Source organism: Naumovozyma dairenensis, chromosome 2 (genome assembly GCF_000227115.2).
Source record: "Naumovozyma dairenensis CBS 421 chromosome 2, complete genome".
Classification (NCBI taxonomy): domain Eukaryota; kingdom Fungi; phylum Ascomycota; class Saccharomycetes; order Saccharomycetales; family Saccharomycetaceae; genus Naumovozyma; species Naumovozyma dairenensis.
The window spans coordinates 1,306,230-1,327,468 of NC_016480.1; the positions used below are offsets into that span (position 1 = coordinate 1,306,230).

Sequence of the window (21,239 nt, forward strand, 5' to 3'; positions counted from 1 at the left end):
ATATATATTTATATTGTGATGCTTCAAATTTTCAATGACCCTATTCTCGTTGCCATTTGATAGCGCCGTGGAAAAAGAACAATGGTATAATAATAGGATGAAAAGTATATATATATATAAATAAATATCTTAATTTATAGGCTACCCTTTCTAAGGGCCAGTATTTAAGGGTCTGTTTCCAAAAAAGTGCAACAATAACATTTGCAAAGGAGTAGCTCAGCTCATCATTTCCTCTCGAAATAAAAACTAAAAACTAAAAACAAATACTTTTTACCGTGTACATATTCTCATGAAAAAGTTCAACACCGAAGAAGTCTTAGAAAAATGCTATTCGGTAGAACATTAACCAACATTTCAACATTGACAAACATCAACAATGCCTATAAGAAATCAATAGGGCATCGACTTCGTGATTTCATCGACTGCCTTGGAACTAAATTCCAACCAATTAAGAAATACATATTCCCAAACTTTATTGCTGTCCATTATTTTTATATCATATTTGTCGCCCTATTCACCTCCATTCTCATATATCCGGTCAGGAATCAAAAATATATTGACATCTTATTCTTATCTGCAGGAGCTGCAACACAAGGTGGATTAAATACAGTTAATACAAATGAATTAGTACTTTACCAACAAATAGTCATCTATATTGCATGTTGGCTTTCGACACCTATAGTGATTCATGGTTGCCTAGCTGGTGTTAGACTATACTGGTTTGAAAGACATTTTGATAATATTAGAGAGTCTTCGAAGAAGTATTTTAAGGCAAGAAGAACTAAGACTATCTTAGAAAGAGAGTTATCGGCTAAATTACCAACGAGAAGAAAATCTACCACTTCAAACATTTTGTCTAAAGCAAGTCAAAATTTTAATAATAGAGGCATTAACAACAATTACGACGACTTTAGAGACAAATTATTTAGTGGCAAAAAATTAGGAAGGGAAAATACTACCGATGGTAACAGTATTTCAAATCCGCCAGAATCAATCAATTCACAACTGAGAAGGGATTTTAACCCTTCTAACACATCAGGCTCGCATTCAACTTCTGACTCCTCTCCTGAGTCCACTTTATTAAACAACGAACATTTCGTACGAAGAAGGAAAAGTAGCGATGTCAAACCTCAAGATATATATAGATCATTGCTCCTATTACAAAACCAACGGAAGAAAGAAAATTTATCTGATGACCAATATCATGGGCCTCCATTAATTATTGACTCCCCAACCAAAAATAATTCATTTACACGTATACCAGATAAGAATATCGACTTTACTAATAACGGAGCTCGACCCCCTTCATCAGAAAGACTAGTCCAGTTTGAAATTGCGAAACCAACAAGAAGTATTACAAGAAGAAAGAGAAATGAACAAATGCATCCCAAAACATTTAGAAATACAGATTTATTATATCAATCAAGTTCAAGGTTTAATTCACACATACATCTAAGTCCACGACATACTCTACCCCCCACTATTGGGAAACGTACTAGAACAGAAGATTCTAATTATTCATCGCTCTCCAATATTACACAAACTGATCAACAAGGTAAACCGGATAGTCAACAAAGAGAAGAAATGAGGGAACAATCTACGACACTTCACGCCATACCGTCCAAAAGATTAAGATTAAACAATAAAAGGAAAAAGCTCATAAATAAACGAAAGTTGAAATCAAAGCTACACCCAATTAAAAGATTACGATCCAATGACTCGAACATATCTCCTAAAAGTGAACGACAGCCCTTTGAAGAAATATCATTCCACAATTATGACAATCCTAACCTTATACCAGCTCGAACAGATAATCAATTTGATGAAGAGGAAAACTTAAATACTAGTGATTCTCTAAATGACTTACGATTTTTAGATGGATCAAATTTACGGAATATAGGAAGAAGAACATCTACGTATTTATCATGGGAACCTAAATTAGGTCCAAATTCGATAATATATGGACTATCAAAAGCACAAAAGGAAGAACTAGGTGGAGTAGAATATCGTGCAATCAAACTTCTTTGTATTATATTAGTGATATACTATGTTGGGTTGCATCTCATAATTGCTATTATGTTTTTACCATGGATATGCTTAAAGAATAAATATAGACAAATTGTGAGGAATGACGGTATAGCGCCTGCATGGTGGGCTTTTTTTACCGGGATGAGTTCATTTTGCAATTTAGGGTTATCATTAACTCCGGATTCAATGAATCGATTTAGCAGAGCAATATATCCTTTGATAACAATGATCTTTTTTATTATTGCGGGTAATACCGGATTCCCAGTTTTTCTTCGAGCTATTATTTGGGTCATGTTTAAATTATCACGAGATTTATCGCAAATTAAAGAAAGTTTATCTTTTTTGTTAGATCATCCGCGTCGGTGTTTTACCCTATTATTCCCAAATGATGCAACGTGGTGGTTGTTAATGACATTAGTGGGTCTAAACGGCGTTGATTTAGTTCTTTTTATTATATTGGATCGTGGAGCTGAAATATTGAAAGAATATTCTGGTGGTTATAGAGTCTTATTAGGTTTATTCCAGGCAGTAACTACCAGAACTGCTGGGTTCTCCGCCCTCGATATAAGTCTATTGCACCCATCAATACAAGTGTCGTATATGTTGATGATGTATGTGTCTGTACTGCCATTAGCAATTTCCATGAGAAGAACAAACGTGTATGAAGAACGATCTTTGGGGATTTATGGTAAAATGCCAATGTCAGAATTGAATCAAATTGAGGCGGAAGGAAAGAATGCCGATGGTCAACATAGCCCAACACTTGAAGACGATAATGATGAAGAATTAGAAGAAGATGAAGATGAGGAAAGCAAATCTTTGGCATCATCAAATAGCTCTACAAGTCATGCTATTGGTAAAGAACGTCGGGAGTCGAATACATCCAAAAAGAAAAAGAAGAAAAACAAAAAAGAGGAGGACGACTCTTCAAATTCTTATATTGCCATTCATTTAAGAAGACAATTGTCTTTTGATATGTGGTTTATGTTTTTGGGGTTGTTTATCATTTGTATATGTGAAAGTGGAAAGATTCAAGATCCTGAGATGCCTGCTATTAATGTATTTTCCATATTATTCGAAATAGTAAGTGCCTATGGTACTGTCGGGTTATCCTTAGGTTATCCTGGGACAACAACCTCATTATCCGCACAATTTACAGCGTTGTCTAAATTAGTTATTATCGTTATGTTGGTACGAGGTAGAAATAGAGGTTTACCATACGCATTAGATCGTGCAATAATGTTACCAAGTGAAAGATTAGAGCGCATTGATGACATTGAAGATTCAAAATTACGTAGGCAGCCTAAAAATATCGGCAAAGAAGATCCAGTAAGTGGTTATTTTAAGAGACATCTACATAAGCTTAAAAATGGATGGAGAAGAATCCATTCATCTGCCAACGAAAATCATGCGGACAATCATTCCATGGATACCCCTACTGACGGACTGGAAGGAGGGAAATGATTATCATATTGTTAACGGCTCTGATGTTTCTAATCGATTTTTTTTTCCCTTTGGAAAGTCAAGAAAAGTGAAAACCAATTGTGTTAGCCGTATTTCATATTGTATCAATTATACTTGTATACTTATTACCGTCAATTTTATTAAATTCAATCTGTTGAGATTTACATACATTGTATCTTCTTTTTCTTCCAGAAGTTCTCACAACTCTTAATAGCGTTTTTTATAAATTACTGACAGTGAAATTATTTAGTGGCGAAAAATTGCCGGCCGGCAGCTTTTAGTGACACATAAAGGACTCGCCACCTTAAGGTCAGATTCGATAGTACAGAGATTTAGATGAGCACAAGTAAGAAAAGCTACTTCAAACAAATGAATCTTTAAAGGATTGACTGCAATATCAGTTAATGTTACCAGTTGATACGGTCTTACCTTCATGGTGGCAAAATTTATGTTACATTGCCACGGTATTGGCTATTCTTATATCTGCCAATTCAATATGTAGACAGTTCCTTAATTACAGAAGACCCTCCGAACAACGATTAAATATCAGAATACAACTGCTAGTACCGATATTTTCGTTAACATGTCTAATAGCAACACTCCGTCCAATTCTTGCTCAACTTCTCCTGGATCCGATCAGAGAAATATATGAAGCATTTGTCATTTACACATTTTTTTCATTACTCATACTGATTTTAGGTGGCGAAAGAAGGATTATCACAGAAATATGTATAAATGATAATCATCCCCCAATAAGGCATCCAATTCCGATATTAGGGCACTTTTTTCCTACGATTGATTTATCGGATCCATCTGACTTTCTGCTGGTAAAAAGAGGAATATTACAATATGTCTGGTTCAAGCCACTTTATTGCATATGCGTAATACTAAGTGAAGCGTTATCAATGAAAAAATCACAATTTGGTTTATTAATAATTTATAATGTATCAGTTACTTTGTCCCTGTATAGTTTGGCATTATTTTGGAGGTGCCTCTACCAAGAATTAAAACCTCATAATCCATGGAGTAAATTTTTATGTGTGAAGCTGATAATTTTCGCATCCTATTGGCAAAATATGATCATTCAAACCATTGCTATATTAGGTAAATTAGAAAACGATTCCATTGCTCCTTATCTATACCAAAATGGATTATTATGTATAGAAATGGTTGGATTCGCAATTTTCCATTCTGTTGCATTTCCATGGCAAGTATATTCCTCTAAAACATTACCGATGGCGGCAAGAATGAATACTTTGTACGCCTTACGAGACTGCTTCGGTGGGGGTGATCTGAAATGGGATTTTAAACAAACCTTGTTGGCTGGTCCAACTTATTATAATTTTAAAAATTTTGATTCAACCGCAGAGAGTAGGTTAGTTGCAAGAACCAATATGACATCTAGAATGCATAGAATAAATGAAGGTGTTAGGTTTACTAATAATGGCGAAGACCGATATTGGATGCATTACGGTGCTATTGGTGTACCCGCTAATTCAAATTGCAATAATAGCAACGTTGATAGACAAGTTGCCCACCAAAATGAAAGCGTAAATACAAACATCGGTTCTACCATTTTTAATGAAGAAATCGATGATTGGGATGATACAGTTGCAGGACAAGGGTATATCACAGATGATCCGAACTATCCAGTTACATGGGATCCCAATGGGTACAAATATGGGAACAATATAAGTAGAATACGTGCTGACATACGGCATTGTAGTGCAAACGTTTAATTAGAGAAAGAACAAACTAATTCAATTTCTTTGGCCGTATTCTGGCTACTTCTTTTTAATTATGTTACACTATAGAGTCTATATTAAGATTAGGTTAGATCTATAAATGAATATATTCTAAAATTATGATATATATGCCTAGGACACCTAGTATGCCTGATAATACATGGAACGGAATATGATGGCAAATAGAGCTGGTCCAGTGGATGGAGGAGGGCTTCAGTGAAAGATCGTAAATGAAGGACACTATACCGAGATTAAGAAGTGTTTGGCACATTCATATGCAGTCCATGAAATAGCAGTAGCAGGCATGTTAGCGATCACTCTTGGTTTCAACCCACGCCAAAACCCCTTCCAACCATGCACTTCAAGAATAGCGCTAGCAGCCTTCTTAAAAGTATCAGCTTGTTTCATTACATCCAATGACACGGTTTCAGAACCTCGAACTTGTAAGACAGTTTTAACACAGTCTAATGGAGTTGTTATGGCGGCACACGTGGCACCACTTAATCCACCACATAGACAATGAATTAACGGATTGTATGTATTTACAGGATTGAAAAACTTACTTGCTGATTCATATATCATGAAATTGAATGCTGCAAATGGGATGTTCATTGCTAAAGTGGTTGGATATGAATAATAGAATGCAGAAAACCCTTCATTCTTATATATTTGTTTACTAACGTTCCAAACTGTGGAATTTGTATTCAATTGCATTCTTTGTTTAATTGTATCAAATGGATTCATTAATGCATCTGCTGCTATTGTAGCACATGTACCACTCAATGCAGTTTTCAAAGGTTGATGTGTTTGGATATCTTTCTCGTCAATTAGATGCGATTTAGCATATTCGTAAGTAGCGAAATATACAGCATGTGCAGGTCCTGCACCCAGTATGACAGATTGGACACCCTTCCATAATGCAAGGGAACCTTCAGCGGAAGATATTTTGGATAATTGGGAGAGAATATTAGATGATGTTGGCTTTAATGAGGTTGATTGTATTCGTGTCTTTAAAGCATCTATTGGAAACATGACTGAGTGTTCCATTATTCCAGCAAAAGCACCAGCTAACAGTTGGTGCGTTAAAGGAGCATTGGATGGTAATGCTTCATAGTCGATTTCTTCTGCTATTTGGATTTCTGAGGTATTCATATTGCTGTCTAAATAAATGATATCTTCCAATAGTAGATGTATTTATTCAGCGTGGAGAAAAATAATAGAGAGAAAAAGATATTATTTTCAGGACAGATTGAATAACAGAAAAACTGATGATTAGTACTTTTATATTATTTGAGCAGAGATGAGCAAAGAAAATCTGTAAACAATTTTTTTTAAAAATTTGATGATTTTATTATCTTGATTATTAATACAGTTTCTTCTGTCTTTTTAACGTAAACGCAGTGCAAATATATGGTTATTTTCCGCCGATAACTCTTCTTAGAAAAAGGTCTGTGAAATTTGTATGAGAAGCGTCTTTAAATGTTAGTTTTGAAGAGAGAAAACTTGGACAGAAATAATGATTCATCCTTACTTCTTCGAAAGCTTTAAATTAAAAAAAAATGATATATGAAATTTACATATTTTGTTTACCTATTGCATTCTACCTGTCACCTCTGCATTAACCTATAATGGTGCTCCAATTGAAGTTTATTTGAAATTCACTATGATCAAAAATGGGTGTGAACCAAAGACCGGCGCAATTTCCGGCGCTTTTCAGGACAAAATGGTGACAGAAGACCAAAAGACTCGAGCGACGATAAAGATGAGTATTACAGGGCCTGCACTACGTACAGACCTAACAGGTACGATTTGGCCTAATTATCTTTGGAGTATGCTGCAATCCTCCTAGTGCAAAGAGCTAATGGAGTTGAACAATTTGCAGGAATTGAGCTTAAGACAATTAGTACCATTCTATTTAATACCCGCGGCTGGAATAAGTTTTAAGCGGTATCTTTTGGTTCCCCAACGTAAAACTAGTACCAAAATGTACTATTGATAAAGGTCAGTCGTATGATACAGTCCATATCTCGGCTCATAAATAGTAAATATTCTGTGAAAATTATAGACTGGTTCACCTAACAACCTATTCTTCTGTAGTATGTAGCTTCTCTCTACCTTTTTGACTTCTACATTCCTGAATCCATATTGACATTTTTGTGCGGCCAATGTTCTCAGATAGATATGATCCAGGCTAGATTAGCGTGTTGGATGGACTACGCGAATCATCGATATGTACGTTGTTGGGAGATATTTATAGAGTTATATCGATATCACTGGCAGAGTATACTACTCCATAGATATCTCTATGATGTAGCCCCAGACTCGAGGGTGTTCTAGTGTTTTTTATATATTAATAAAGTTACACTTGACATGTACTCTTACGTTTTCAAGATATTTAGAGATGTTACATGAGAAATTCTAAAAGTTTTGATGCTTTGAGTCAAGTTCATCTAGGGTGGGATATTAAGCTGCCAATTTTTGAAAAATCCCTGCGACTTCTGTAAAGATTTGTTGCGCTCTTAAGTCTGTATATTTTTGGACATATTTTTCTCCAATGCCAAGCCAGTCTGATAATGGTGAACTTGGTTCTTCAATGGAATTTAAGAAATCAGATACCGCTTCTGGAGATTCGAATAATAATGATTTTTTCAAATCTATTCCTGGTATCTGCACCTTCACATTTTCACCACAATCATTTGGACTAGAACTTCCTGCAACATAAAAGATTTCGTTACAAATAGTTTGCAATATTTGCAAGTCTGTAAATTGATCTACCTTTCCACCATAGATAACCGTCCCTATATGGTACTGTAAAAGATACCTACAAGTATTTTCAGAAACATCGAGCGTTACCAGATGTTTCAAGTATTTCAGACAAGATTCATAATCTTGATTGTTAAAATCATACGTTTTAGAGAAGCCTACTGGGGCTAAATTACTTCGACAGGAAACGAATGCATGGAACAATGTCAGCAAGAATCTGTAATTGATATACCGGGTTCCACATGAATTATCTTGCTTTCTTAATAAAGAATCAAACCAATACCCTTTAATACTTTCTAGAAGGCCTTTATTATCATCATAAACGGTTTTGTAACTGTGCTGTAACAAGGATATTGGTAATTCTTGGCCATGTAAGTCGGCTGTCATAAATATTTTCACTTCTTTCTTCGAAGGATCATCTTCTAACACTCTATTATCTTCAATTATTGTTGTCAAAACTGACCTGACCCAATCTAGAGACATTTGTAAGTTTTGTAAAAGAAGCCATCCACCTTGATTCTGTAACCTTGAAATTTCTTCTTCAGCGTACTTGCTGTTTTCGGAGCTACCAAGGGGAATAACTGTCAAATTGCGTTCTGACGCGTCTGCCATATCAGACACCAAGAATGAAGCATCAGAATTCTGTTCGCATCCAATAATCAGGCCATATCTATTATGCGCTTTTAACCTATCTTCTAAAGAAGACGATCCGTCAAAATAACTACAAATTAACTTCTCAATTTTATTGTAAGATTGATCCCTTAGTAACTCAAATAGATGCCTTAACTCTTTGGTTGCCGATTCTGGAGCTAACCTGAGAGTTTTATCTTTACGGCAGTCTATGGCTGCTGTAATCTCCTTAGAAATCCGAGGTAAATCGTCATGTCCTATGGAAATGTAAAGGATATACAAGATGGCTGCTAATACATTTCTGTTCTTACTATTCAAACATGGTGAAAACATACTAAAGGTCATCTTATATAGTCTTTCAATTAATCCTTGAATCCTGCTAGAACCGCTATTGGCTTCAAAGTTTCCGTTGAAAATTGACCTAACGCATTCAAGGAACTGTTGAATTGAAAATTGATAAAACCAATGTATAGTTGATAGTTTTTGTAAGACTGAGTAAACTATGAAACAATGTCTACCTAATAACGAATACTGTTCCACAAATTTGTTTAGTTTCTTCATTGTATGTTCACTTTCTTCAAGCTTTTTACTAATCTCAGTTGATTTAGCTTTCAAGGATTCCAAAGTCGTTACTAATACATCGTTTTCTAGGATATTTCCCTCTGAATTATTAAGTTGCACCAGTAATTGATGCTCGTTCTCTTTTAGTAGATTCTTATAATCTCTACCTATTTTCGTTAATTCCTCCTTTTGTTGTTTGACGTCCGGTGCTTCATTAGTTAGTGCAATACGTACAGCTTGCAGTTCTATACTTTCTTTTGCAATAGAAAAGTTTATTATTCTCGTACGAGTTTTTAAAACGGTGGGGATGTTAAGATTGGAGGCATGACTGTATAAAAACAACTTAAAATCAGGTGACACATCAATCTCATTTGTCCCTAATTGTACTATTTGGCGTGTCCCAACCTTTTTAAATTGGCCTGTTATTAACTTGCTTATTATAGGATCGTAGAACTCCGCGTTGTGGATGAGAACAACTCCTCCAAATTTAATAGCGTTTTCTAACCGTTTTACAAACCCATTCTCAAGGAAACTAATTTGGACATATCTTACACCATAGAACTTTCCCAAGATATCCGAAATTTGACAACTTGGGTCGATAATATAAAGGACTTTCCCCTCAGAATGTACTGCGAGCTCCATTTTCTCAAGAAGAAACTCTTCGTCAGGTAGTCCGTCTTCGATGAGTCTCGCTCTTTCTGTAGAGTTTAAATTACAATAGCTGGATTTAACATCTTTATCGTATTTTAAATTACAACAGTTCAAAATGTCCATGAGAAATTTTAACTTTGTGTTACGTTGTCCTTCGTTTAAAGGCCCAAAATAGTTGGATGAAATAGCGCACAGAATACTAGTGCCGATTAAATTATCCGTTCGTGAATGGTACTCTTTAATGTTCCTATCCCACCGTTCTTTTTCGGAGGTTAAATTATTCACTAGAATCTTTGACCTCTCTAAATTATGATGAACTACTTTTATTTGTCCTTTAATTGCTTCAACATCACGTATTAAACCGCTGTAATTATTCTTCGACTTCTCGATACTTTCTTTTAGGTCAGCAATCATTTCCTCTGCAGCCAGTAAACGTGCTCTGGCTTTTAAAGTTTCTTCTTCAACAATAGCTACTTCTTGTTGTAACGGTTCGATTCTCTCTAATATTTCTCCATAATTAACTTGGGCAAATACCCATTGATATAATGGACCACATGCCTTACTTGCTCTGTTAATAGCCTCAAAAGTAAAATCTGATCTTTCCAAAAAATTCGCTTTAACAAACACTCTCATCTCTGGAGTCATCATAGAAATAGTATCATACTGAATAATATCTCGAATAAAATCATCTTTTGAAATGTACTGTTGAATATTTCTCCATGTAGAGTATGTACGTCCTAATATAACACATACTGCTTCCAAGACTAACTTCACCCCGACAGGCGGATGCATCATAGATCGTATTTCAGTTAGTTGCTGTTTTTTAATGTTCTGAACACCTCTTCGAGCTTCTAATACTGCTGGTTCGACAAGTCGCAGCTCTTTGATAACTAAATCTCGATGGTTTATAATTTCCACCTCGCGCTCTTCCAATATTATTTTGATTTCCTCAGTAGCTTCTTGTTTCCTTTCTGATTCATTTTGTTCAAAAAGTAAATTATCCAACGTTTTTCTAGCTTCTTGTTCTTTAACTTCTAGTTCACTTTTTTTAACTGAAAGCTCTTTCTCTAGATTTTGGACTTTAACGACAGACTCGGTAAGCTTTTCAAGCCCATTTATTGTGAATTGCCGTTCGATTTCTAGCTGCTCATGCATATTCCTAAAGGTATGACTCAAAGATCTTATAGCCGAGACGAAATGTGCAGGTGATTTAGGGCCAATATCAAAGTCCTCGAAATAACTGCTATCAAATAATACGACTATCCCTATAAGCATGTCGATAAATGTATTAAATTCGAAAGGAATAATACGTATGGCATCAATGGGTATGGTTTGATCCATATAATCGCGTGGGATATCTGTGACCAAACTATTTGCTACTTGCAACATCGTTTTCGTAGACCAAGTACCCATCCAATTTACAACACATCTATTGAATAATGCTGGAGAACTGACCATCTTGAATGGATTCGTACCAGTCGGTTCTGAGATGGTGAACACGACATGTAGATTTCGGGCAATTTCATGTGTAAACCAATTATAAAGTTCTTGTTCGGTATCTAACAGCAATCCCATACTCTTAATCTTACTCTGAAGTTTTGATATCAAGTTTTCATAATCTTGACCTTGGAATAAATCAGGGATATCCGCGTTAGCGAGTAACGTATTCATTCTTTCCAAAAATGCCGTTTCGAGAATATTAGATTCGTCGATAATGAGGCAAACTCTACGTTCTTCTAATGTACATTTTGTTAAAACCATTCTCAAAAAGTCATCGAAATCAGATAGTGTATATCTTCTATGTATGTTGGGTTCTAGAACTATGATTCCATTTAACCATGCAACAAAGTTGGTCATTATTTTCTTTCCAATACATTCTGCCCCGATGAGCATTGTATGCCCTTGTACTTGCTTAAAGACACGGTCGATTCTTAGTAGATGATCCAACATTTCATCATATATGACAATAGGCATATCATATTCTTCTTCTGAAAAAATTTGAAACCGTTGCTGTACAAATTCGAAAAGGGCTTCTTTAGACACCTCTTTATATTCTATGCTTAACCAATCAGAAAATAACAAACAGTTCATATTGATTGTATCAATATCCTGATATGGGAAATTTTCCTCTAATAATCTAGTGACGTTAGACTGGAATAAGGCAAGATCTTCTTTCGACGTTAGGCGGTCGGCAAAAACTCTCCAAGCTTCGTATATCCATACCTTTAACAACGATATTAGGTTTTGTTGAGGGCCCTCAGCCAAGGAATTGAAGAAACCTCTTACCAATCTGGTAAGCTCCCTAGGTGAGAATACATAATGTGGATAGTTACTTTGCGTAAATGATTTTTTAGTTGCGTTATAAAGAGATACTGAACAGTTTGACAAGTCCTCGGCTATATTCCCGAATGAGGGGCATAATTTTAAGATGGCTTTGAAATAACATTTGTATATATGTCTCAACGCATCCGTTCTAGGGTAGTCGACAAAAACTACGCAAGTATGCCTAATGAATGTAGGTGCCAGAGGAATTCTCCCAACATCACTAGGTGGATTACAGGCGCCAACAAAAATGATTCTCTCTAATGTTACCCATTGGTTCTCAGGAGTTCTCCAGAATCCATTCTTCTCTATCAATTGTCTGAGGAAAAGGACAACAATCTGGGAATTATAGGCATCTGGTTTTGTTAGATTAATTTCATCACAAAAAAATACTAGAGTTTGTGTCCCATCCTTTGGAGATAACGTAGAGCCGTTGGCATTCCTTCTATATTCTGTATGTCTTGATAATGTTCTCAGAACGTTCGAAATTTTGGTATCCTTTGAAAAGTTCATGCCAACAAGCTTGAATTTAGGAGATTTAAGCAGCATATTATTTAAAGTCATTGTTTTACCGGAACCAGGAGGACCACAAAGAATAATTGCTTTGTTTGCCTCCAATAATTCGGTATATCTGATCTCTTGGCTCAGAATTTCTGCCGTTGGGATGATAACATCAGGCAGCATAACATGAGATACATCTAACTCCACCTCAGGAAGGATGCTTGAAACTTGAACGAGGTCAAAATCGGAAGTAAATGTAATTGCCTCGACGTCTTCGGCTGTCTTGATTTTAGTATTGAGTTCATTAATCATTTCTTCCCTACATTCTGGTTTACAGCCGCATGTGAAGGAAAAAAGCATGATTTGTTTTATCTTGACTATTATTTTTCTTCTAATATTATCATCGATCTTTCTCATGACTTTATTATAAAAGCGCTCTAGGAATAAAAAGAAAAGTCGAATAATAGTATCACAAGCCCTAATATCATCAAAAGGCATGATATGATCCATCTTTAAAGATTTAGAAATCAACTCTTCAAGCAGTTCAGGAGTCACTATAGAGTCAAATATCTTTGTTACGTCTTGAAATTTATTTGTATCATTTCCATGCTTCTGCAGAAACTTTGATGAATGTGAATCAAAAATAGCCTTAAACTTCGGATAAGAGGATAACAATGTGGAATTACACCATATAAGGGAACACCTAGTTATTGTTGCAGGCGTTGCATAATGTACACCTGTTGTTTCAAAAATCAAATGTAGGTTCGCAGGTATTTTAAACCGTTCCCCATTAGGCAAAGTTAATATTTTATTGTCGTCAAGTACACTGTTTAGAGTCTCGACATAAGTGGGATCGATATCGCTATCGAATACAATCCAAATATGTGCATTTCTGAACGTACCAATTATGTCATTGTGAATATCCCTTATTAGTGAAGTAAATAGACCATCCGTCCATTCTAAAGTAGCCTTATTCATCCTTCCATACAATTCTTCTTTAGACAATACTTTGGTATCAATTGTGTATATAATATTTTTTTTACCTGAAAGAGCAGAAATTGAAGAAAGAGTTAACCTCAGAATAGTGGATTTGCCAATTCCAGCATCACCTAACAGGATAATTGCATCTTGTGACATTTGAAAATTATATAATTGAAGACATTTTTTAGCCAATTCATCCGTAAAGAACATCCCGTTTTCCGAACATACATTTCTCAAATGCTGAAGAAACTGTTCCGAATCATCAAGTGTTGGGAAATCTCCAAAAAATTCATGCAAATGAGTTATAAAAATGCGTTCGTCATCTTTACTCAATGAAGGAAGTAAAATACGATGAATACTTTCGATAATAAGTTGTTCGTGGCCTATATCTGGCTGCAGGTTGAGCAATTGTGCACACTTTTTCAGGATTTTTTTGATAGATCTTAATCCAAAATCGTAATGTTTTTGAGGGCTACATTCTTTCTTTAATGTCTCAAATAAAGTGACAAGTTTATCAGCTAATACCAAGGAATTTGTAAAGCCAAATATACTAAGGATTGCATCGACAATTATTTTAGTATCTGCCTTTTTAATCGAAAATTCATGGAAGATTTTCCTCAAATTCTCAGGTAGTTGGGATCTACCTTCATATTCATTATTTAATGTTATCACTATAGCTGTTTGTGGATGTAAAAACTCCACGTTTCCCATTAATACAATATTTTCATCTTTGTTTAGCAGACCTTTTTGGATCATAGCTATTTGTTGAGAAATTGCACTTAAAACCTTCTCATCAAGTCGATTAAATTCATCAAAGCACCCCCAGGCACCAATTTGGGAGATACCGGTTAGCAATCTTGACATCGACTGAAAGTCATAGGTATCGTCACAATTGAAAACTATAACTGTTTTCCCTAAGTTTTGCCCTAGAGCTTTTACACTTTCGGTTTTACCAGTCCCAGCTGGCCCAAAAAAGTGTCCTCCATATCCTTGTTGAAACGAATTGGTTAACGCAGAGAAGGCATTCATTAACAATGGCGTATATATCAATCTTTCCGGAACACCGATATATTCAAAGCCGTAGTAATTTGTGTAGGTAAGTTGTGATATAGTTATAGATTTCAATGGATCCTTCTCCTCTGGGTGATAGAAAAATCTTTGCATCTTCATCCAAATTGACTGCTTCTCTTCGATTCCGTTTTTCTCTTTCAATGTTGTTAAAATAGAAGAATAGAGTTTAGCCTCAATCAACAATAATTTGAGTTTTTTCTTTCTTAGAGATTCGCAACTGGACCTTAGTTCAGAACTTAATTGGGCAACTTGCTCCTTAATTTCTACAATTAAGTCCTCGATTTCGATGGTGGCATGGTCAGCTTCCAGTTTATAGGTCCACGAAACTTGAAAAGCGAGTAACAGCACTTGAAAGCTGAATTGGTCAATTAAGGTTAAAAACATTTCTCCACTTCGAACTTTCGATAAACATTTTTTAACATCTCCAGCAAGTGTCAGTTTGATTTCTTTATCTAGATTCTCCAACCATATATTTGTTTGACTGTTAGGTGTAACAGTAACGCATTCATGTAACGTTAGTACTTCCCCTTCTGGTGATTGAACACCACTTATTATGTTTCCAGATACAACCACTTGATCAATAGTGGCGTACATTTTAACCATATATTTTGAGATGTCATGCAAATTACCATTACTTCCAATAAGCTTTAATAAATCTTCGTTCCCTAAAAAATAAAAACGTGGAAATAACTTTCTTTGCTTTTCTAAAAAGTCGTTTAAAGAAGACTTGATTAAGAATAATGAATCGAGGATATTTTGAAGTAATGTAAGTACATTAGGAATATGTAGTGTATCGAGCGCAGCAGTGAAAGAGGCTACTCTTGCTGTGAAAGACTTGAATTCCTGTGTTACGTTCCTAAATTTTGTCGTTTCCAAAGGTAATAGCTTTTGCATTTCTTCGGTCTTTCCAATAATACCATATAGATCTAACCAATAAAATTGGCACTCGATCCACGATGACTGAAGAAGGGAAAATTCTGTAAGTTTTGCCTCCAAATCCAAAGATGTTTGTTCGAATATATTGAAATATCTTGAATTCTTCATGGCAGAAAGTTCATCCAGATCAGTGATGCAGGCATCTTGTAATCCATCCCATTCTTGAACGATTCTGATACCGACCATGTTAGCGGAAAATGTGTACTGAGCTGTCTCCCAAAACCTTTTAATACGATCCAACGACTTCTCTACGGTGTACTCTTTCTGAGCTTGTTCAATAATATTATTAACATCTGACTCATACAGGAACAGAGTTCCTTCTATTAGTTTCCTCAACGAAAATGTACCCTCCTCTAACACACTTCCTTTAATAGAATTACCTCCCAACAACTGGAATATCGACTTCCAATGGCGAGGCTTCAGTGCTGCATCTTTCAATAGTATCAGTATTTTGTGGGCTTTCAAAAGATTCTTGATATGATCATTGATTTTTTGGTAAGCTAAAAAATGAGTAACATTGGGAGATAACTCAGCCGTATGAACTGATATTTTTCTTGCAATGAGGATAGTATGATTTATATCAGTATCTATCCATTTTTGTTCCATTAACGTTTCAACTTTCCTCCAAAGATCATCTATTGATAGCCATGCATTTTCGTACCTGGTTAATTCATCTAATATCCCAGCAGTATCAATATGTATGGTTAATGGGAGCGATAATAATTTCGAGGCATTATCGATTAACTCGCTTTTAGATTGAATTTCATGAAAAGTAAGTTTAAAAACAGAGGTTATCGCAAGTGCTTCCTGAGGAACTATATCGTCTGCTACAGGTTTCTTGTTCTCCCAATCTTCTAACATGGACTGGCAGTACTCTTTTAAACTTTGACTTTCTCTCTGTAGAAGCGAACTTATTTCTGTCCGACGTTCTTGCAGTAAGCGTTCTTTTCGACTTGCTAATTCATTTAACATTGCGACATCTCCTTCGACTTGTTCTATGTATATATAATCAATTGGTCTTCTAATTCGGTACCTAGACAATAGCTGGTTTATTGATTGATATAGTTGGACGGTTTCTTCGATCGATGTCTTGTCCGTTTTCGCTGAATTAATAGTTTGAACCAGTTCCGTTATATCTGGGAGGGATGAAGAATGACCTGAGATTCGTTCTAGCTTAGTATAATACGTCTTAATACTAGTAAGGAAGGAAGCAACGTTTCTCATATATAGATCTACCAGGATATCGCGCAGGAACTGTTGCCAATAATTATATTTTGCGGATATATATGCATAAGCTGTTTGGTTCTGAAAAGTTAAAAGATTTCCTATTTTTGTTTTGAACTGTAATTGTTCAAATTGTTGGTTTGAAAAGAAAAAATCTTTTAATAAAGAGTAGGATTTCTTAATATCTGATCCTATAAGAGTCGTCACAGCTAGTTCATTCAGATCCCACATCCTTTCGTTCCTGCGCCATTGTTCTAAATATTCAATGGCCGCAAGATGTATTGATTCTAATTCATGTACAGAACAACTGATCTCTCCCTTGAGTTCCTTATAGAGGAGCAAGAACTTTGATGGGTCATTAACCGAAGTGTTTCCTTTCTGTACTTTAGAAATATTGACTGCTTGGAAAAGTAGAGTGTCAATTTCTTCCAGCCAGGAGGTTTTAATTTCTTGTAGACCTGGAGAAGTTTCAACGCATCCATTTTTGAAAGTTAAAGTAACAATTTTTTCCGTAAACTGTAAGTTCTTCAGTTGTTGCTTAAGAAAGTCATAAACCAGTTCTGATATTATACTATCGAGATATATTTCATAATTCGTCACGTCCTCAGAAGAAATATAAGGGATGGCATCGACCAGTGAACGAACTTGTGGAATGATTTTCTCGATGTCTTTTAGGCTAGTGGAGTTACTAACGGCAGATTCGAATAACACTTTTAATTTATCCTCTAATTCTTCAAAAAATGGAAATTTATTTAATACATGGGAAATTCTATCTTCCAGCTCTATTATAAAATCTGATTGACTAACGTCCCCATCCAGTGATCGATTTATCGTAAACAATGAACTCCATGGTGTCGTGACAGCGACTTCTATAAGGTCCCATATCAGTTGTATATCTTTTTTAAAAATTGGATTAGTATATTTACAAGTTCTTAATTCATTTAAAAGAGAATAAAACGTTTGGATCTGTTCCAATATTTGAATTGCATGAGGGCAAATGTGTTTATTTGAGTTTGTAACGTTGATGATATGCAATGGGATATCATGATCCATATATTGGAGATATCTAACATCTTTGAGTATGGTTACTATTGTAAAATCAAAGTTCACTTGCAACTGAAAACTATTTTTGTCTTCTTTTAATATCTTTATGACAGATACATCTTGTATGTCAGATAATTGTTTAGGGAAACCTTGTATCCAATTTTCTATACGATACTCAGGGCCTAAGCTTTTTTCCATGGTTAAATACTTATTGAAGATAAAGGAACCATCACTAGTATCTCTCCAATCCTTCCCTAATAAATATTCCATTCTTTTTATTATACGTTCGATACGAACTTTGATTTGATAGTCATTATTAATAGCGACTCCTAAAGGCGATATCTCCCCTATACGCGCTACACCCTCGATCCCTTTGCTCAGTAAATGTTTATCTTCCAAAAGAGCGATTTCTTTCTTAATAGAGTTTTGAAGAAACTGTTGATATTTTTTGATTTGAAATTTTATTCTAGGATTAACATCCATGAGTGGCTTAAACCTCAGTAATTCTTGGATTATTTCCTCAGATGCGGTTTTACCAGCTAAAGTACTTTTTAATATATTTATAAGTTTTTTTTCCAGTTCAATGAGCCGTCTTTGATAGAATGAATGAGCGGCATTCCAATCAGAAAGGAAAGTTTCTTTTTGTAGGCCAACCTTTGTCAATGGATAATAGAGTTGTTGTAAGTCAGTATCATAACCTTCATAGTTTATTCGGGTCAACACTTTCTGAAGTTTACTATGCTGTTTTCTAAGATCCCTCATATCTTTGGTATTTTTTCTGATGTTGGATAATATGTAATTAAATGATTTAGGTAATATAACGGATTCTGACGATTTCCTTTTTGATTCACGAAGAAACAAAAGGCAATCTTGTAATACTTCATCCCATTTTTCCAAAATAGTAGAGGTAGAATTCATATATTTTTTAAATGAAGTATATGGCGCATTAAACGCACCTGATATCAATTCTAGTAGTTTTATAATTAATTGATTTGATATATCTTGAATTAGCAATAATGATCTTTCTATTGGATACTTTGTATACCTCAGTTTATGGAATGTCAAATGTATATCTTCAACTACCGTGTCTATTTGCTCGAATGTGTTTGAATTATCAAAAAATTCTTTGGGGAATGACGTTAAGAATTTAATGTAGTCCCTCAGCAGCTTCAACTTTTCAGATACAGGGGTAAGCAAAATAGCATCATCGATTAAATGTACTCTTTTTGCATGTAGTAATATCTGTAGAGTTATCATAATATCGGGGGTGCCTAACTGGGTTAAAAGGTCAGATAAACTAGCTTCCATGTGCGACCAGAGTTGTAATTCACTGTTTAGAGAAATATTTTTCACATTAGGAGTAATGGATATAAATGCTGATATTTCCTTATGCCATTTATTAACTTTACTTTGTAGTTCATTGAGAAAACTAAAGTCATCTAGGCGAGATTGTTCAAGGTATTCTTGCCATGTGTCAATATCGGCTCCTTCAGAAATGATTGCACTTATATAATCATCTACGTCGTCTATGATTTGTGGTGGTTGAGGTATAACTTGAGTATTTTCTAACGCAACAGATTTCGTCACATTGAACATTGATCCAATTTTGAAATTGAGCATTGTAATCAAAGATTCATAATTCTCCGATTGTGGTAGGAAGAGAGCTGATAATTGAGAGGTGAGAGGTTTCTGCACATCTATTGTGTCCCTGTTTTTGATGATCAGGACCAATGAATGTATTCCTTCTTCAGCCATATTATTTGATGAAAGACATTCGGAACCCGCTATTATGGTAAAATCATTGTTTGACTCGTTTACATTTATCAATATTGTATTAGCATTTATAGAATTAAGGTCTGGATTCAGAAATGAGCTTAAATTAGGAGTATATTTCTCCGTTATTTTAATTTTTATAATGTCCTTTTGATTGTTTATTTCGCCATCGACTATTTTATGAACGATAAGATTAGCACAGAAATCGACTAACTCTTCAAAGAGCTGTTCTTCCATATCGTATTTATAGACGTGATTAATCGGGCTTCCTTAGATTGGCAGACTTTTTCTCTTTTTGTTCTTGATTTGATTATAAGAGCAACCTATGTATGGAGAGTATTGTAAAGGTTTGTTTATTTATTTATGTTTATTTACAGTGTAAATTTAACAGATCCAACATCTCCGAGAATAATGGCGGCTCGAGCAATTATGGTTTTGAGCCGCTAATTACAAGGGAAGTTATAGGCAATTAAGAATTAGGGAATGAAAGACTACAAAAGAAGGACCCCAACATCCTATATATGAAAGGATAGAATATATTGGGTAGGCTGATGAACACAGAGATTAATATAATTAACTAATACCAATAATATTATAATAAAAAAAAAGGGCTAAGCAAAACGGCATGACAATAGAGGAACCGAAAAGAACAGACAATCTTACTCTATACTCGAAGAAAGAACATCTTTATAACCAATCAATTTCTTCAGAAGTTGCATCAACAACCCCCTCTATAGAGGAAAAGTGGAAACCGAAGTTGTCCTCAGCATTTGCGAGAACTTTATCTAGTATCCCTAGTTATGAACAAATGAAAAAAGATCACAAAGTGGCAGACTACCACTTAAAGATTGTCGTAGTGGGAGACGGTAACGTTGGAAAGACGTGTCTATTGATATCTTATGTAAATAATGAATTTCCTACAGATTATATACCTACTGTGTTCGAGAACTATGTGACAAGTGTAAATATGCCTAATCGAGAAGTGATTGAGTTAGCATTATGGGATACAGCAGGCCAAGAAGAATACAACAGACTGAGGCCCCTTTCATATACAGATGTTGATGTATTGATGGTATGTTATAGTGTGGATAATAAAACGTCCTTAGAGCATGTAGAAGAATTGTGGTTCCCCGAGGTTAGACATTTTTGTGGGAAGACTCCCGTTATGCTTATTGGACTGAAATCAGATTTATATGCTGAAGATAAAGGGGAGGGTCTTGTTGAAACCAAACATGCCGAATTAATAGCTAAGAAGATGGGTGCATTTGTCCATCTTCAATGTTCAGCCAAGTCAAGGGACAATGTTGAAGAAGTGTTCAACAAAGCCATCGAGATTGTTCTCGGTGATTCTCGTGGGGATGGCAAAGCATCGAATTCTGTCTTGAAAAATCCGTTTAAAAAAAATGTATCAAAAAGAAGAAGCAATTTGGCCACAAGTTATGATATTAAAGTGGATAAACCTGTCCGAGCTAAAAATGAACGATTTAAAGGTTCCAGATGTATCATAACTTAGATCTTGGTATAAAAAAGCAATGCTACAGCTTA

The 21,239-nt window shown here is 35.1% G+C and overlaps 5 protein-coding genes across 5 annotated transcripts; 3 read left to right on the plus strand and 2 right to left on the minus strand.

Moving 5' to 3' along the window:
• Positions 1 to 324: 324 nt before the first annotated feature.
• TRK2 (Trk2p) lies at positions 325 to 3,492 on the plus strand (the record flags this gene model as incomplete). Its single annotated transcript, XM_003668764.1, has 1 exon — positions 325 to 3,492. One exon carries the CDS (start codon positions 325 to 327, stop codon positions 3,490 to 3,492), a length of 3,168 nt encoding a protein of 1,055 aa, XP_003668812.1.
• A 404-nt stretch (positions 3,493 to 3,896) lies between these two features.
• On the plus strand, positions 3,897 to 5,231 carry HFL1 (Hfl1p; the record flags this gene model as incomplete). The annotated part of the gene is made up of 1 exon (XM_003668765.1): positions 3,897 to 5,231. The coding sequence occupies one exon, from the start codon at positions 3,897 to 3,899 to the stop codon at positions 5,229 to 5,231; it is 1,335 nt and encodes a 444-aa protein (XP_003668813.1).
• A 246-nt stretch (positions 5,232 to 5,477) lies between these two features.
• MRS4 (Fe(2+) transporter) lies at positions 5,478 to 6,389 on the minus strand (the record flags this gene model as incomplete). Its single annotated transcript, XM_003668766.1, has 1 exon — positions 5,478 to 6,389. One exon carries the CDS (start codon positions 6,387 to 6,389, stop codon positions 5,478 to 5,480), a length of 912 nt encoding a protein of 303 aa, XP_003668814.1.
• Positions 6,390 to 7,700: 1,311 nt separating this feature from the next.
• Positions 7,701 to 19,931, minus strand: DYN1 (dynein heavy chain; the record flags this gene model as incomplete). Its single annotated transcript, XM_003668767.1, has 1 exon — positions 7,701 to 19,931. One exon carries the CDS (start codon positions 19,929 to 19,931, stop codon positions 7,701 to 7,703), a length of 12,231 nt encoding a protein of 4,076 aa, XP_003668815.1.
• A 388-nt stretch (positions 19,932 to 20,319) lies between these two features.
• On the plus strand, positions 20,320 to 21,207 carry RHO4 (Rho family GTPase RHO4; the record flags this gene model as incomplete). Its single annotated transcript, XM_003668768.1, has 1 exon — positions 20,320 to 21,207. The coding sequence occupies one exon, from the start codon at positions 20,320 to 20,322 to the stop codon at positions 21,205 to 21,207; it is 888 nt and encodes a 295-aa protein (XP_003668816.1).
• Between the last annotated feature and the right edge of the window lie 32 nt (positions 21,208 to 21,239).